The sequence below is a fragment of the Ornithorhynchus anatinus genome, chromosome 10, assembly GCF_004115215.2.
Source record: "Ornithorhynchus anatinus isolate Pmale09 chromosome 10, mOrnAna1.pri.v4, whole genome shotgun sequence".
NCBI lineage: Eukaryota > Metazoa > Chordata > Mammalia > Monotremata > Ornithorhynchidae > Ornithorhynchus > Ornithorhynchus anatinus.
In genome coordinates, this window is record NC_041737.1 from 53,945,068 (window position 1) to 53,959,698 (window position 14,631).

The 14,631-nt window shown below is 49.0% G+C and overlaps 1 protein-coding gene across 2 annotated transcripts; it reads right to left on the minus strand.

Annotated features, from left to right (window-relative positions):
* Positions 1-228: 228 nt before the first annotated feature.
* Positions 229-14,152, minus strand: LOC103169949 (epididymal sperm-binding protein 1-like). 2 transcript variants are annotated; one of them, XM_029073395.1, is made up of 10 exons: positions 14,061-14,152; positions 9,954-10,094; positions 9,223-9,366; positions 8,290-8,430; positions 6,998-7,141; positions 5,857-6,003; positions 3,346-3,492; positions 1,631-1,789; positions 539-703; positions 229-269 (listed from the first exon to the last, which is right to left on the minus strand). In XM_029073395.1, the coding sequence occupies exons 1-9, from the start codon at positions 14,125-14,127 to the stop codon at positions 540-542; spliced, it is 1,254 nt and encodes a 417-aa protein (XP_028929228.1). In that variant the 5' UTR covers positions 14,128-14,152; the 3' UTR covers positions 229-269; position 539. The 2 variants fall into 2 exon arrangements, with proteins under 2 accessions (XP_028929228.1, XP_028929230.1); XM_029073397.1 differs by lacking the exon at positions 3,346-3,492.
* Between the last annotated feature and the right edge of the window lie 479 nt (positions 14,153-14,631).

Here is a 14,631-nt window from a genome sequence, read left to right on the forward strand (position 1 = left end):
TGAAAAATGATATACTCCACAGGGAAAAAAAAAGACAACCTATTTTGATCCAATTTCTGGCACCAAAGATTCCCAGAGAGAGGAGGATGCGGCTTCAGAAAGGCAGAGGGAAGTTTCGATTCTTTCCTTTTCTTCGGTTCCATTTTTACCTTCTGATGTCTCCTTTCCTCCCCAGACTCTTTTCATCCATTCAATCATATTTCTTGAGCGCTTAGTGCGTGCAGACCTCGGGCAGGTCACTTCACTTCTCCGCGTCTCGGTTACCTCATCTATAAAACGGGGATCGAGACTGTGAGCTCCACGTGGGACAGGGACACCCTGATCTTCTTGTCTCCACCCCAGCGCTTAGAACAGTGCCTCGCACAGAGTAAGTGCTTACCGAACCCCATTATTATTATTATTATTATAAGACAATAAGCAGACACATTCCCTGCCCTCAACGAGCTTACAGTTTAAAGGAAGAGCCAGTCAGAAGGCCTTTCCGAACAGGAACCCTGGATCCCACCTCTCCATCCCAGATCGAGATTCAGTCCCTCACCTCAAAAGGAGCAATATTCCCACTTCCCATCGTTATCGTAGTCATGGGTGAGGGCACACCAGGGGCTGCGGGTTAGTGAATCCCGGATGGTGCAGGAATAATACACTTTGTCCTTGTAGAGAAAGGGAAAGCTGCAATTGACTTCTCTCGATCTTCCAGTGATCACTGGGGACAGATAAAAAGCCACGAATAAGGCGGTTGCTGACCATTTATTAATAATAATGATGATGGTATTTGTTAAGCGCTTACTATGTTCCGAGCACTGTTCTAACCGCTTGGGAGAGCACACTAAAACACTAAACAGACACATATAGGTGAGACTGCGGTACAGGGAGAAGACTGGCATTAGAGGAACGAAGTGTGCGGGCTGGGACGTAGTAGAAGAGTAGGGAGATGAGGTAGGAGGGGGCAAGGGGTTGGACTGCTTTAAAGCCAATGGTGAGGAGTTTTTTTGGATGCAGAGGTGGATGGGCAATCACCGGAGTTTCTTGAGGAGTGGGTAAACATGACCTGAACATTTTTGTAGAAAAACACCAGACAATTAACTGCACGTGAACCAGAAGCAGAGAGAGGTCAGGAGATGGGTCAGAAGGATGTCAACTTTCCATTCCTTCTTCCTTTCTTCTTCCTTCCATCGTTTCCATCTCTCTTCCCTTTTGTTACCACTCCTTTTCCTTCCCTTTTTACTTACATTCTCCATCTCTCTCCCTCTGTGTCTCTGTCTCTGTCTCTTTTTCCTATTTTATATTTTGTAACGCCGCTTTCCAAATTCCCTTGTTAGGTTGACCTGGGCTCGTGCATGCAAGAAACTGCTTGGGTGGAAAGAGCACAGGCTTGGGAGTCAGAGGATCTGGGTTCTAGTCATGGCTCTGTCAATTGCCTGCAGAGTGGAAGTCCCTTCACTTCTCTGTGCCTCAGTTCCCTCATCTTTAAAATGGGGAGTAGGACTGTGAGCCTCAGCTGGGACATGGGTTGTGTCCAACCTGATTGTCTTGTGTGTCTCCCCACGCTTCGTACAGTGTCTGGTACAGAGTCAATGCTTAACAGATACCATTAAAAACGCAACAACGAAATGAACAAGATAACACTCACTCGTGTCTGGGCAGAACTGCCAGCGTTTATCCTGGTCATAATTCCTGGTAGTGGAGCACCAATACCTGGAATTACTCTCTCCAATGCAGCTTTCCATCCTCTGACCCCGGTAGAGAAATGGGAACACACATCCCGACTTCTCAGAGTTTCCACCATAGACTAAGGGTGAGAGGAGAAAACGAGAAACAAAATTGGCACCATTTATTCATTCGATCGATCGAGGACTTACTGAGGACTTCAAATTGAGGACTTACTGTGTGCAGAGCACTGTACTGAGCGTTTGGGAGAATACAATAGAACAATAAACAGACACATTCTCATTCCCTGCCCACAACGAGCTTACAGTCTGGGGGGGGGGGGCAGGGCAGACATTAATATAAATAAATAAATACATGACAGATGGGTAGCTAAGTGCTGTGGGGCTGGGAGGTGGGGATGAACAACAGGAGCAAGTCAGGGAGGCAGAAGGGAGTGGGAGAAGGGGAAAGTGGGGCTTAAGGAATTCAATAAGGCTTTGATCTACAGGAGAGTCATTGCCTGTCAAGAGGTGGCTAGTTCATTAATCAGCGGTATTTACTGAGCTCTTACTGTGTGCAGAGCACTGTACTGAGTGCTGGGGAGCACAGTACTACAGAGTTGATAGTCCTGTTCTCTGCCCACAATGAGCTTACAGTCTAGAGGAGTTCACGATCCAAACCATCCGATTTTCCAGAGGAAGAAGAACCTCTGAGGAGTTAGGGTTTCTCTGCACTGCCAAGACAGTGTGCTTCAGTAATAATTATGGTATTTATTAAGTGTTTACTATTTGCCAAACACTGTACTAAGTGCTGGGATAGATAGAAGATAATCAGGTCCCACGTGGGGCTCACAGTCTAAGATGAATCCCATTTTACAGATGAGGGAAGTGAGGCACGGAGAAGGTAAGTGACTTGCCCAAGGTCACACATCCCGTGCCGGGATTAGAGCCCAGGGCATCTGACTCCTGAGTCTATGGTCTTTCCACTAGGCCACGCTGCTGCCTGGGTCCCACTTGGGGCTCCCAGTCTTCACCCCCGAGTTCCAGATGAGGTCATGAGGGCTCAGAGAATAATAATAATAATGATGATATTTGTTAAGCACTTATTATGTGCCAAGCACTGTTCTAAGCCCTAAGGTAGCCACAAAGTAATCAGGTTGTCCCACATGGGACTCACTTTCTTAGTCCTCATTTTCCAGATGAGGTAACCGAGGTGCCGAGAAGTGAAGTGACTTGCCCAACGTCTCATAACTGACAAGCTGAGGCGCCGGCATTAGAACCCAGCTCTTTCTGATTCCCAGGCCTGTGCTCTGACCACTAATAATAATAATCACGTTGGTATTTGTTAAGCGCTTACTATGTGCCGAGCACTGTTCTAAGCGCTGGGGTAGACATAGGGGAATCAGGTTGTCCCACGTGGGGCTCACAGTCTTAATCCCCATTTTACAGATGAGGGAACTGAGGCCCAGAGAAGTGAAGTGACTTGCCCACAGTCACACAGCCGACAAGTGGCAGAGCTGGGATTCGAACTCATGAGCCCTGACTCCAAAGCCCGTGCTCTTTCCACTAGGCCCCGCTGCTTCTCAAGGTCAATCTAGCTGGTCTCCTCCTTTCAGCCCTAACCACGGAGAAGACGGTAAGAATTCCCCAGTGGCCAAAAAGGCTGTTGGTCACCCGCCGGGCACTGGTTAACTCTCACCGTCACTCGTGCAGGTCTTCCACTGGCGATCTCCGTCGTAGTCACTCGTGGTTGCGCACCAGAGTCCTTGCGTTCGGTGTCCACTTGAGGTGCAGTGGAAGTAGGATTCCCCTTTGTATATGAAGGGGAAGATGCATTTGGGTTGGTCTGAAAGATGGAGGGACACCAACAACTAAGTCTACGCCAGGAGAAAATACCCCTCAAACGCGACCCTGGTTACGCTTTGTAACACAGTACACGGGAGTCGGGGGATGGAAGAATGGCCATTTTCTCCAAAAAGACCTTGAGAAGCGGCACGGTGGACTAGATAGAGCAAGGGACGGGGAGTCAGAAGGTCGTGGGTTCTAATCCCGGCTCCGCCACCTGTCAGCTGTGTGACTGTGGGCAAGTCACTTGACTTCTCGGTGCCTCAGGTCCCTCATCTGGAAAATGGGGATGAAGACTGTGAGCCTCACGTGGGACCACCTGATGGCCCTGTATCTACCCCAGCGCTTAGAACAGTGGTCGGCACATAGTAAGCGCTTAACAAATACCAACGTTAATATTATTATTATTAATAATAATAATAATAGGTTTGTTGCATGGCGCTCTCTAGCGGTCATAATCTGTAAATGCCTTCATTTCTCCACTCATCCGAGGGCACCGTGCAATTGCGCTTTGGTTTGCGGGTTTTTTAAGGCAATTGTTAAGCGCTTACTATGTTCCAGGTGCTGTACTAAACGCTGGGATAGATACAAGCTAAGTAGGTTGGACACAGTCCATATCTCACGGGGCTCACAGTCTCAATCCCCGTTTTACAGATGAGGGAACTGAAGCCCAGAGGAGTGAAGATTGAATGAATGAAGTAACAACAATAATTAATAATAACGATGGCATTTGTTAAGCTCTTACTATGTGCCAAGAGCCGTTCTAAGCGCTGGGAGAGATACAGGGTCATCAGGTTGGCCCATGTGGGGTTTACAGTCTTAATCCCCATTTTACAGATGAAGGACTGAGGCATAGAGAAGGGATGTGGCTTGCCCAAAGTCACACAGCAGACAAGTGGTGGGGTCGGGATTAGAACCCATAACCTCTGACTCCCAAGCCCGGCCTCTTTCCACTAAGCCACGCTCGTTCTCTTGGGCAAGTTTCTTGCTCAGGGCAGAGCCGGTATTAGAACCCAGGTCCTTCTGACTCCCGGGTCCGTGCGTTATCCTCTAGGCCAGGCTGCTTCTCTATTTTTATTCCCGACCCCGAAAGCAGCGTGGCATAATGGAAAGAACCGAGGCTTGGGAGTCAGAGGACATGGATTCTAATCCCGAGTCCACCACTTGTCTGCTGTGTGACTTCGGGCAAGCCGCTTCGCTTCCCTGTGCCTCAGTTCCCTCATCTGTAAAATGGGGGTAAACCCCATGTGGAACAACCTGATGACCTTGTATCTACTCCAGCGCTTAGAACAGTGTTTGGCACATAGTAAGCGCTTAACAAATACCATCATTATTATTATCAATAATAAGGACTCTGTCCAACTCGATTTGGACAGTACTTAGAACTGTGCTTGACGCATACAGGTGCTTAACAAACTCCATATTTATAATAATAATAATGATGTTGGTATTTGTTAAGGGCTTACTATGTGCCAAGCACTGTTCTAAGCACTGGGGTAGATACAGGGTCATCAGGTGGTCCCACGTGGGACTCACAGTCTTCATCCCCATTTTACAGATGAGGGAACTGAGGCACCGAGAAGTTAAATGACTTACCCAAGGTCACTTTATAAGAGAGAAGGGTGGAAAGTGTGTGTGGGGGGGAGAAGAGGTGTGAATCACTCTCTGGATTGTAAACCCCGCGTGGGACAACCTGATTAGCTTGTATCTATACCATCGCTTTGGGGAAGCAGCGTGGCTCAGTGGAAAGAGCCTGGGCTTCGAAGTCAGAGGTCGTGGGTTTGACTCCCGGCTCTGCCACTTGTCAGCTGTGTGACTGTGGGCAAGTCACTTAACTTCTCTGGGCCTCAGATACCTCATCTGTAAAATGGGGATTAAAACTGTGAGCCCCACGTGCGACAATCTGATCACCCTGTATCCCCCCCAGCGCTTAGAACAGTGCTTTGCACATAGTAAGCGCTTAACAAATACCACCATTATTAAGAGTGCTTGGCACATAGTAAGCGCTTAACAAATACTATTATTATTATTATTATTGATAATAATTATAATTATAAGGACTCTGTCCAACTCGATTTGGACAGTGCTTAGAACTGTGCTTGACACATCCAGGCGCTTGACAAACTCCATCATTATTATTATTATTATAAGAGAGAAGGGTAGAAAGTGTTGTGGGGGAAGGAGAAGGGGAATTGTAAAACCCACGTGGGACAACCTGATCAGCTTGTATCTCCCCCAGCGCTTAGAACAGTGCTTGATACATAGTAAGTGCTTAACAAATACCGTAATTAGTATTATTATTATTATCTGGAAACCTGGGCTATTCAAGAGAAGGGAGGAAAGGGGGGGGGGGGCAAAAAATCACCCTCCGGTACACAGAATTTCCATTTCTTGTCTTTGTCGTAGTTGCGTGTGAGTCCGCACCAGTGCTTGTTGCTGTTCTCCCTTACTGGAATGCAGGAGAAGTAGAGAACGCCTTTGTAAGTGAACGGAAAAGCACAGCTGGGACAGTCTGAAAAGGAACAGGGAGGAGGGATGAGCCAGTCTGGAAAACTCGGAGGCCAACTCCACCCACCCACCCAACCACTCGCACTTTTGGTGACCTGGTCCCGCGGAAACATCTCCCCTACTCACATCCACTCGTAGCCCTCCTTCCATTAATTATTACTCATATAAATAGTGATCTTTATACACTGTTGCTTATGCGTAAGCCTTCTTTGCCTCTAATGACATTATTTTAGAGTTGGTCTTCCCTGCTGGATTGTAGACTGGGAGTGGCTTAGTCGAAAGAGCGGAGGTTTGGGAGTCAGGAGACTTAGGGTTCAGCCCCACCTCCGCCACTGGCTTGCTGAATGACCTTGGGCGAGTCATTCGGCCGCTCTGGGGCTCAGTTCCTCATCTGTAAAATAGGGAGAAGAGAGAGAACTCTGGGGGAGGCCCGAAACTGATTCCGGTCTGATAACCTTCTCTCTACTCCAGCATTTCATTTATTGTGAACTCTTAATCGACGGCATGATGATCGTTATTATTGTTGCCGTACGCGCCCTGAGAGTAGAAATCACATCTTCTCACTGTATTGTACTCTCCCGGATGCATGGTAAATCATAATAATTGTGGTACTTGTTAAGCGCTTACTATGTGCCAAGCACCGTTCTAAGATAGATGCAAGTTAATCAGAACGGACACATGGGGCTCACACTCTTTATCCCCATTTTATAGATGAGGTAAATGAGGCCCAGAGAAGTGAAGTAACTTGCCCAAGGTCACACGGCAGACATGTGGTGGAGCAGGAATTAGAACCCAGGTCCTTCCAACTCCCAGGCCCGCACTCTATCCACTAAGCGATGCTGTTTCTCGTGGTAGCTGGTAAGTGCTCTGAATAACAATAATAATGATAACACTAATAATTCTGAGATTTGTTAAGCACTTACTGTGTTCCACGCACTGTACTAAGCATGAACACAGTAGGTGCTCAGTAGATATCATCGATTGATTGTGGCCCTTACCGTGACCCTCTGAATATTTCCACCTCCTGTCGATGTCATAGTTGGGTGTGATTGCGCACCATTTCTTCCCGGAATTATTTCCTTGGGGGCATGTGTAGTATTTAGTCCCTCTGTAGATGAAGGGGAAGGTGCACTCATCATAATCTGAAAAGGAAACAGCAAGTCAAAAGCCTTCCAGAAATGAAGCCTCAATAATGTAATCTCCAGTACCGGACTCTCCCAGAGTATAATAATAATAATAATAATAATAATTGTGGCATTTGTTAAAGCACTTGCTAGGTGACGGCCCTGTCCTAAGCACTGGGGTGGAAAATGGCAAATCAGGTTGGACACAGTCCCTGGAGAACTGTTAAGAAGCAGCAGGGCTCAGTGGAAAGAGCCCGGGTTTAGGAGTCAGAGGTCGTGGGTTCTAATCCTGACTCCGCCACCGTTCAGCCGTGTGACTTTGGGTAAGTCACTTCACTTCTCGGTCCCTCAGTGACCTCCTCTGTAAAATGGGGATGAAGACTGTGGACACCACGTGGGACAACCTGATTACTCTATCTACCCCAGCGCTTAGAATAGTGCTCGGCAAATAGTAAGCACTTACCAAATACTAACATTATCATTATTATTATTATTATTAAGAGTAAGATAAACAGGCACTGTTCTTGCAGCTTCCAGTCTAAGGTGGGCAGAGGAGAACCAGTATTTTATCTCCATTTTGCAGATGGGGCAACTGAGGCACTTGGAAGTGGAGTGGCTTGCGTGGGGACACACGGTGGGCAAGTGGCAGAGTCAGGATTAGAACCCAGGTCCTCTGGCTCCCGGGGCTGTGATCTCTCCATCAGGCCACACTGCCAGGCATTCAATCAATCGATCAAAGATATTTATTGAGTGCTTACAGTGTGCAAAGTACCGTGACTTAGTGGAGAGAGCCCGGGTTTGGGAGTCAGAGGACCTGGGTTCTAATCCCATCTCCGCCACTTGTCTGCTGTGTGAGACCTTGGGCAAATCATTTGACTTCTCTGTGCCTCAGATGCCTCATCAGTAAAAAACGGGGATTAAAAGTGTGAGCCCCCCGTGGGACAACCTGATTACCCTGTATCTATCCCAGCGCTTAGAAGAGTGCTTGGCACTCGGTAGCGCTTAACAAATATCATCATTATTATAAACCCCCATCTGTCTAAACATGGGCTGGTCCGATTCGGCTCGAAGGTAGCAAAGGGCACCAAATGGCTTCTGGAGGTTCCCGTCAATCCCGGACCCCATCACCGTGGCTACCAGGGCAACGAGATCATCGAAGGCATCACCGTGTTCACAGAATTTCCATTTCTTGTCTTCATCATAATTCTCTGTCAGCGCACACCACTTCTGCCCGGCATTCCCGAAGCTAAGGCAGGCAAAGACATTCCTGTTTTTATAGGTGAAAGGGAAAACACAGTCGTCTTGTTCTGAAAAATGAAGCCGGAGAAGGAAATTATTCATTCATTCCTTCACATTTATTGAGCGCTTGCAGTGTGCGGAGCGCTATGCTAAACGCTTGGGAGAGTACAATATAACAAAGAGTGATCCAAGCACCCAGGGAGGGCCGGGCTCAACTTCACAGGGTGCTCGCCCAATCTTCGTGGCAAAATGGCCTAGTGGAAAGATCTTGGGCGACAACCAGGGTGTTCATTCCAGCTCTGTCACTGCTTTGCTGTGACACCTTGGGCGAGTCACTACCTCTTGTTGCCTCGGTTTTCCCAGGAGAATAAAGGGGATTTGATATTTGCTTTATAGTAGTAAAGGTGACTGAGAGGTCTAGGAGGATTAAGATAATAATAATAATGAATAATGATGGTATTTGTTAAGCACTTACTATGTGCCGAGCACCGTTCTAAGCGCTGGGGTGGATACCAGGTAATCAGGTTGTCCCCCGTGGGGCTCCCAGTCTTCATCCCCATTTTCCAGACGCGGGAACTGAGGCCCAGAGAAGTGAAGTGACTTGCCCAAAGTCACACAGCCGAAAAGCGGCGGAGCTGGGATTAGAACCCACGACCTCTGACTCCCAAGCCTGGGCTCTTGCCGCTAGGTCACGCTGCTTCTCTAGTAAGTGCTTAACAAAAGCCATCGTCGCTACTATTATTATGAGGTCTGTCCGTCGCTCTGCACAGACTAAGCACTCAACGTAAATACTGTAAATTCTGAGAGCGGGGCTTGTCCAGGATAAAAACCGAAAAGGAAAAATGGAGGAGTTGCCTCACCTTTCCTGGAGCAGGGAACCCAGCTCTTATCCAGATCGTAGTTGTCGGTGAGGGAACACCACCCCTGATCTCCATGTCCATCCTGGATGCAATAAGAATAGTTCTCCCCTCCGTAGAGGAAGGGGAAGACGCAGTGGAGACCATCTGAAAGCAAACTGAGAGGAAAATCAAGGGAGACCCAGCCACCCGAGGTGAAAGGAACAAACACCACCCTGAAATGATAATAATAATAATAATGATAGTGATATTTGTTAAGCACTTACTACGTGCCAGGTGTTGTACTAAACGCTGGGGAGGCTACAAGCAAATCGAGCTGGACACAGTCCCTGACCTATGTGGGGCTCACGTTCTCAATAATAATAATAATGTTGGTATTTGTTAAGCGCTTACTGTGTGCCTAGCACTCTTCTAATCGCTGGGGGAGATACAAGGTCATCAGGTGGTCCCACATGGGGCTCACAGTCTTCATCCCCATTTTCCAGATGAGGTCACTGAAGCCCAGAGAAGCCCAGAGAAGTGAAGTGACCTGCCCAAAAGTCACACAGCTCCAAGTGGCGGAGCCGGGATTGGAACCCATGACCTCTGACTCCCGAGCCCGGGCTCTTTCCACTGAGCCACGCTGCTTCTCTGTTTAACGAGTATTATTATTATTACCAGTGCTTGGCGCTTTGAAGGACTTAATAAATACCATAATACCATAATTCCAAAAGCCACGGTCAACAAGACCTCACCATTTTCATCACAGATTTTCCATTTCTTGTCCTCGTCGTAGTTGAAGGAGGTAGAACACCACCGGCCTACGTTCCCCGCCCTGAGACACGAGAAGTAAGGCAATCCCTTGTAGATGAAGGGGAAAACACAGTCTGGTCGGTCTGGAAAAGGGGAAAAAAAAATGCCAAGCGAGAAGAGATACCTCCGACAGATTCGTTCGACCCTGTTATATTGTTCTCTCCTAAGCGCTTAGTCCACAGAAAGTGCTCAGTGAATACGATTGATTGATTCCTTGATTTGTTTTGACCACTCATTAGGTCCAATAATAATAATAATACTGTTAGTATTGTTAAGCGCTTACTATATGCAGAGCACTGTTCTGAGCGCTGGGTTGGTTACAGGGTCATCAGGTTGTCCCAAGTGAGGCTCATAGTCTTCATCCCCATTTTCCAGATGAGGTCACTGAGGCCCAGAGAAGTGAAGTGACTTGCCCAGAGTCACACAGCTGACAAGTAGCAGAGCTGACAAGTAGGATCTGGAAAAACACAGTCCCCTCTCTTTTTCTTTTTGTTTGAATGCTAAACTCCTGTAGACTATAAGCTTCTCGTGGGCAGGGAATGCGCAAGATACATTATTATATCTGGGCTCTCCCAACCGCCTAGTACAGTACCCTGTGTACATAAGCGCTCGGTAAATAGGGCCGATTGATCATTTAAGTGCATACTACGTGCTGGGCGCAGTACTAAGTTCTGAGGCAGATAGCAGATAATGGGGTCGGGCAAGGGGCTCGCCCTCTTAATCCCATTTTCCCGATGAGGTAACTGAGGCCCAGAGAAGTCGAGCAGCTCGCCCGAGATGACGCAGCCGACAAGCTAACGGCGTTGGGATTAGAACTCGGACCCTCTGACTCCCAGGTCCGTGTCCTTTCGGCTAGGCCGCGTCGGTCTTTGTACCCTCCAGGACTAAACGCTTCAGCCCTTTTGGTTCAGCGCTCAGAATGTTTCCTCTTTCCCTCTACCCCAACCAGTCCTCTGGCTGTCATCCAGCTTTGCACACAGTAAGTGTTCAATAAATACGATTGACTGAAAGGTTTTGAGCCCGTCAACCATCTCTTTCCCATCCATCATTGCTGATGATGATAATAATAATAATAGTGGTATTGTTAGGCACTTACTATGTGCCGAGCACTGTTCTAAGCCCCGGGGTAGATCCAAGCCGATCAGGTCGGACACGGTCCAACAAGGGGCTCACGCTTTTGAGCCTCATTTTCCAGATGAGGCAACTGAGGCCCCGAAAAGCGAAGTGACTTGCCCAAGGTCACCGAGCAGACACGTGACAGAGCCGGGATTAGAACCCACATCCTCTGACTCCTAGGCCCCGCCAGACCACGCTTCCCTCGCGTGGCCGGTGATGGATGGAAAGAGCCAGAGTGAGGAAGGATGGCCTAGTGGAAAGATCCCGGGCCTGGGAGTCAGAGGTCGTGAGTTCCAATCCCGGCTCTGCCACGTGTCTGCTGGGTGACCTTGGGCAAGTCACTTCTCTTCCTCTGTGCCTCGGTTACCTCATCCGGATAATGGGGAACAAGGCCGTGAGCCCCACGAGGGTCCGACCTGATTACCTAGCATCTACCCCGGCGCTCAGAACGGTGCTCGGCCCATAGTGAGCGCTCAACCATCACAGCGATTTATGATGATGATGATGTGGATGGGATCGGTGACCCGCAGCCGCCTCCTCCTCCGGGGACAGACGGGAGCAAGCGGCGCGGTGAGATCGTATCTTGGGGAGAGCTGCAGGAAGCGGGAGGGGAGATGGGCAGGTGGACTGAGGAGAGAGAAGCATAAAGGCCCTGTGCACGCTGTTCCTGCCCAGGGAGATGAAGATTAATGAACCGTCGGGTCTCTAGAAGACTGTCATCCAAAACCTTTAGCTCTTCAGACAGTTGGTGGGATTTACTGAGCGCTCACTGGATGCAGCACACTCTATTAGGCGCCTGGGAGAGTAAACTACAACAGGGTGGACGGTTTCCCTGTCCACAGCGAACTTCCAGTCGGAGGCGGTGTCCTCCAGACTCTCTGTTGCAGTCTCTTCGTAGCCCCTCAACGTGAGAGAACCGGGTTTTGCCGCTCTCTGGCTTCCCAGCATCCGACATCCAGTCAGAGAATAATAATGTTGGTATTTGTTAAGCGCTTACTGTGTGCAGAGCGCTGTCTAAGAGCTGGGGGAGATACAGGGTCATAGGGTTGTCCCACGTCGGCTCACAGTCTTAATCCCCATTTTTCCAGATGAGGTAGCTGAGGCCCAGAGAAGTAAAGTGATTTGTCCACAGTCACACAGCTGACAAGTGGTAGAGCCGGCATTTGAACCCATGACCTCTGCCTCCCAAGCCCGGGCTCTTTCCGCCGAGCCAAGTGAGGGCAGCTAAGGGGGACGAGAAGCCAAATGGCGGGAGGGTGGTGGCTGGTGGACTGGAGTGGAGAGAGGAAAGACCCCGGACTTGGGAGTCAGGGGTCATGGGTTCGAATCCCGGCTCTGCCATCTGTCAGCTGTGTGTCTGTGGGCCAGTCACTTCACTTCTCTGGGCCTCGGTGACCTCATCCATCAAAAGGGGATGAAGACTGGGAGCCACACGTGGGACAACCTGATGACCCTGTGTCTACCCCGGCGCTTAGAACAGTGCTCTGTCCATAGTAAGCGCTTAACAAATACCAACAGTATTATTATTATTATTATTGTTATCCCCGGCTTTAAGCCTTGTTGAAGGCCCACCTTCTCCAAGAGGCCTTCCTTCACTAAACTCTCCTTTCCTCTTTTCCCACTCCCTTCTGGGTCACCCTCTCTCCCTTTATTCATCCCCCCTCCCAGCTCCACAGCACTTGACGTATATATCCGTAGTCTAGTTTTACTTCTGTTAATGTCCGTCCCCCCCTCAGATTGTGAGCTTATTGCGGACTGGGAAAGTGCCTTTTTATTGCTCCATTTTCCTCTCCCGAGCACTTAAAACAGTGCTCTGCACCCAGTGAGGACTCGATAAGTCGACTGACTGGCCGAACTGACTTGCCCAAGGTCACGCAGCGGACAGGAGAAGCGGGGCGAACTAGCCGACAGGGTGAGTCACTCAGAAGGACCTCGGTTCCAATTCCCGGCTCCGTCGCTTGGCTGACCGGAATTGTCCATTCCAAGCGCTTAGTACAGTGCTCTGCACATAGTAAGCGCTCAATAAATACTATTGAATGAATGAATGAACCTTGGGCAAGACCCTTCACCTCTCTGTGCCTCAGTTACCCTATCTAAAAAAGGGGGATTAAGACTGTGAGGTCCCCATGGGACATGGGCTGTGTCCAACCTGATTAGCTTGTATCTACCCCACTGCTTAGTACAGTGACTGGCACATAGTAAGCGCTTACCAAACGCCATAGTACAGTGCTTGGCACACATATGATTGAATATGAAGGAACCATAAAAAAAGTGGCAGAGCCAGAACTGGAAACTTATGTTCTCTGACCCCCCACACCTGTCTCCTTCTACTAGGCCCCGCTGTTGTGTGCGAAGCAGAGGCTCAGTGCAAAGAGGCTGGGCTTGGGAGTCCAAGGTCGTGGGTTCGAATCCCAGCTCTGGCACTTGTCAGCTGTGTGACTGTGGGCGAGTCACTTCACTTCTTTCACTTCTCTGGGCCTCAGTTCCCTCATCTTTAAAATGGGGATGAAGACCATGAGCTTCACGTGGGACAACCTGATTACCTTGTACCCCCCCCCAGCGCTTAGAACAGTGCTCGGCACATAGTAAGCACTTAACAAATACCAACATTATTATTATGATTATTATTATTCAAGATGATTAGATGAGACATAATCCCTTCCCTGCAGGTACTCACATTCTAGGGGATAAGGAGAGCGGGATAGAATGGTTTCATCTCCATTTTTCAGTTAAAGAAACTGAGGTTAAGGGACTTCTCCAAGGTCTCACAGCATAATTGTATTATTATTATTATTATCTGTGGCCTAGTGATGCAAATTATTCCAAGCAACCACGGGAGGCTGGCGGGGAGGGCGACCGGATTTAATAAGAATGAGGAAAAAGATGCCCAGGCCACCCATCCCTCCCCAGCTGGGGTGGATGAAGAATAATACCTGAATGCGCTACGCAGAAAAGAAGCAGGAGACATTCCCAGGTCTGGCGGGTCCCGGCAGAGAACATAGCCTCCGGTTGCCCAGAGATCCCAAATGGCCCAGTAGGTACTGCTGAATTTTATATCCGCCTCCCGGCCCGGTGGGTTCAGGCTCGGGGAGGGGCACAAACTTCTGTTTTTCTCAGAGCACGAGGCACATCGCGTTCCGGACCCCCTCCCGAGCGGAACGGCTCAATTCCTGAGCGTTTCGCTCCGAAGGATACGTCAGTCTCGGTTCCCGGAGGGGAAGATTCCTTTAGCGGGTTCTGACTGGAGCAGTGAGGCCTAGCATCGACCAGAGGGGCCTTCCACGGGCAATAATAATAATAATGATGGTGTTTGTTAAGCGCTTACTATGTGCAGAGCGCTGTTCGAAGCGCTGGGGGAGATACCGGGTCATCAGATTGTCCCATGTGGGGCTCACATGTTTTAATCCCCATTTTTACAGATGAGGGAACTGAGGCCCAGAGAAGTGAAGTGACTTGTCCAAGGTCACGCAGCAGACAGGTAGCGGAGGCGGGATTAGAACCCAC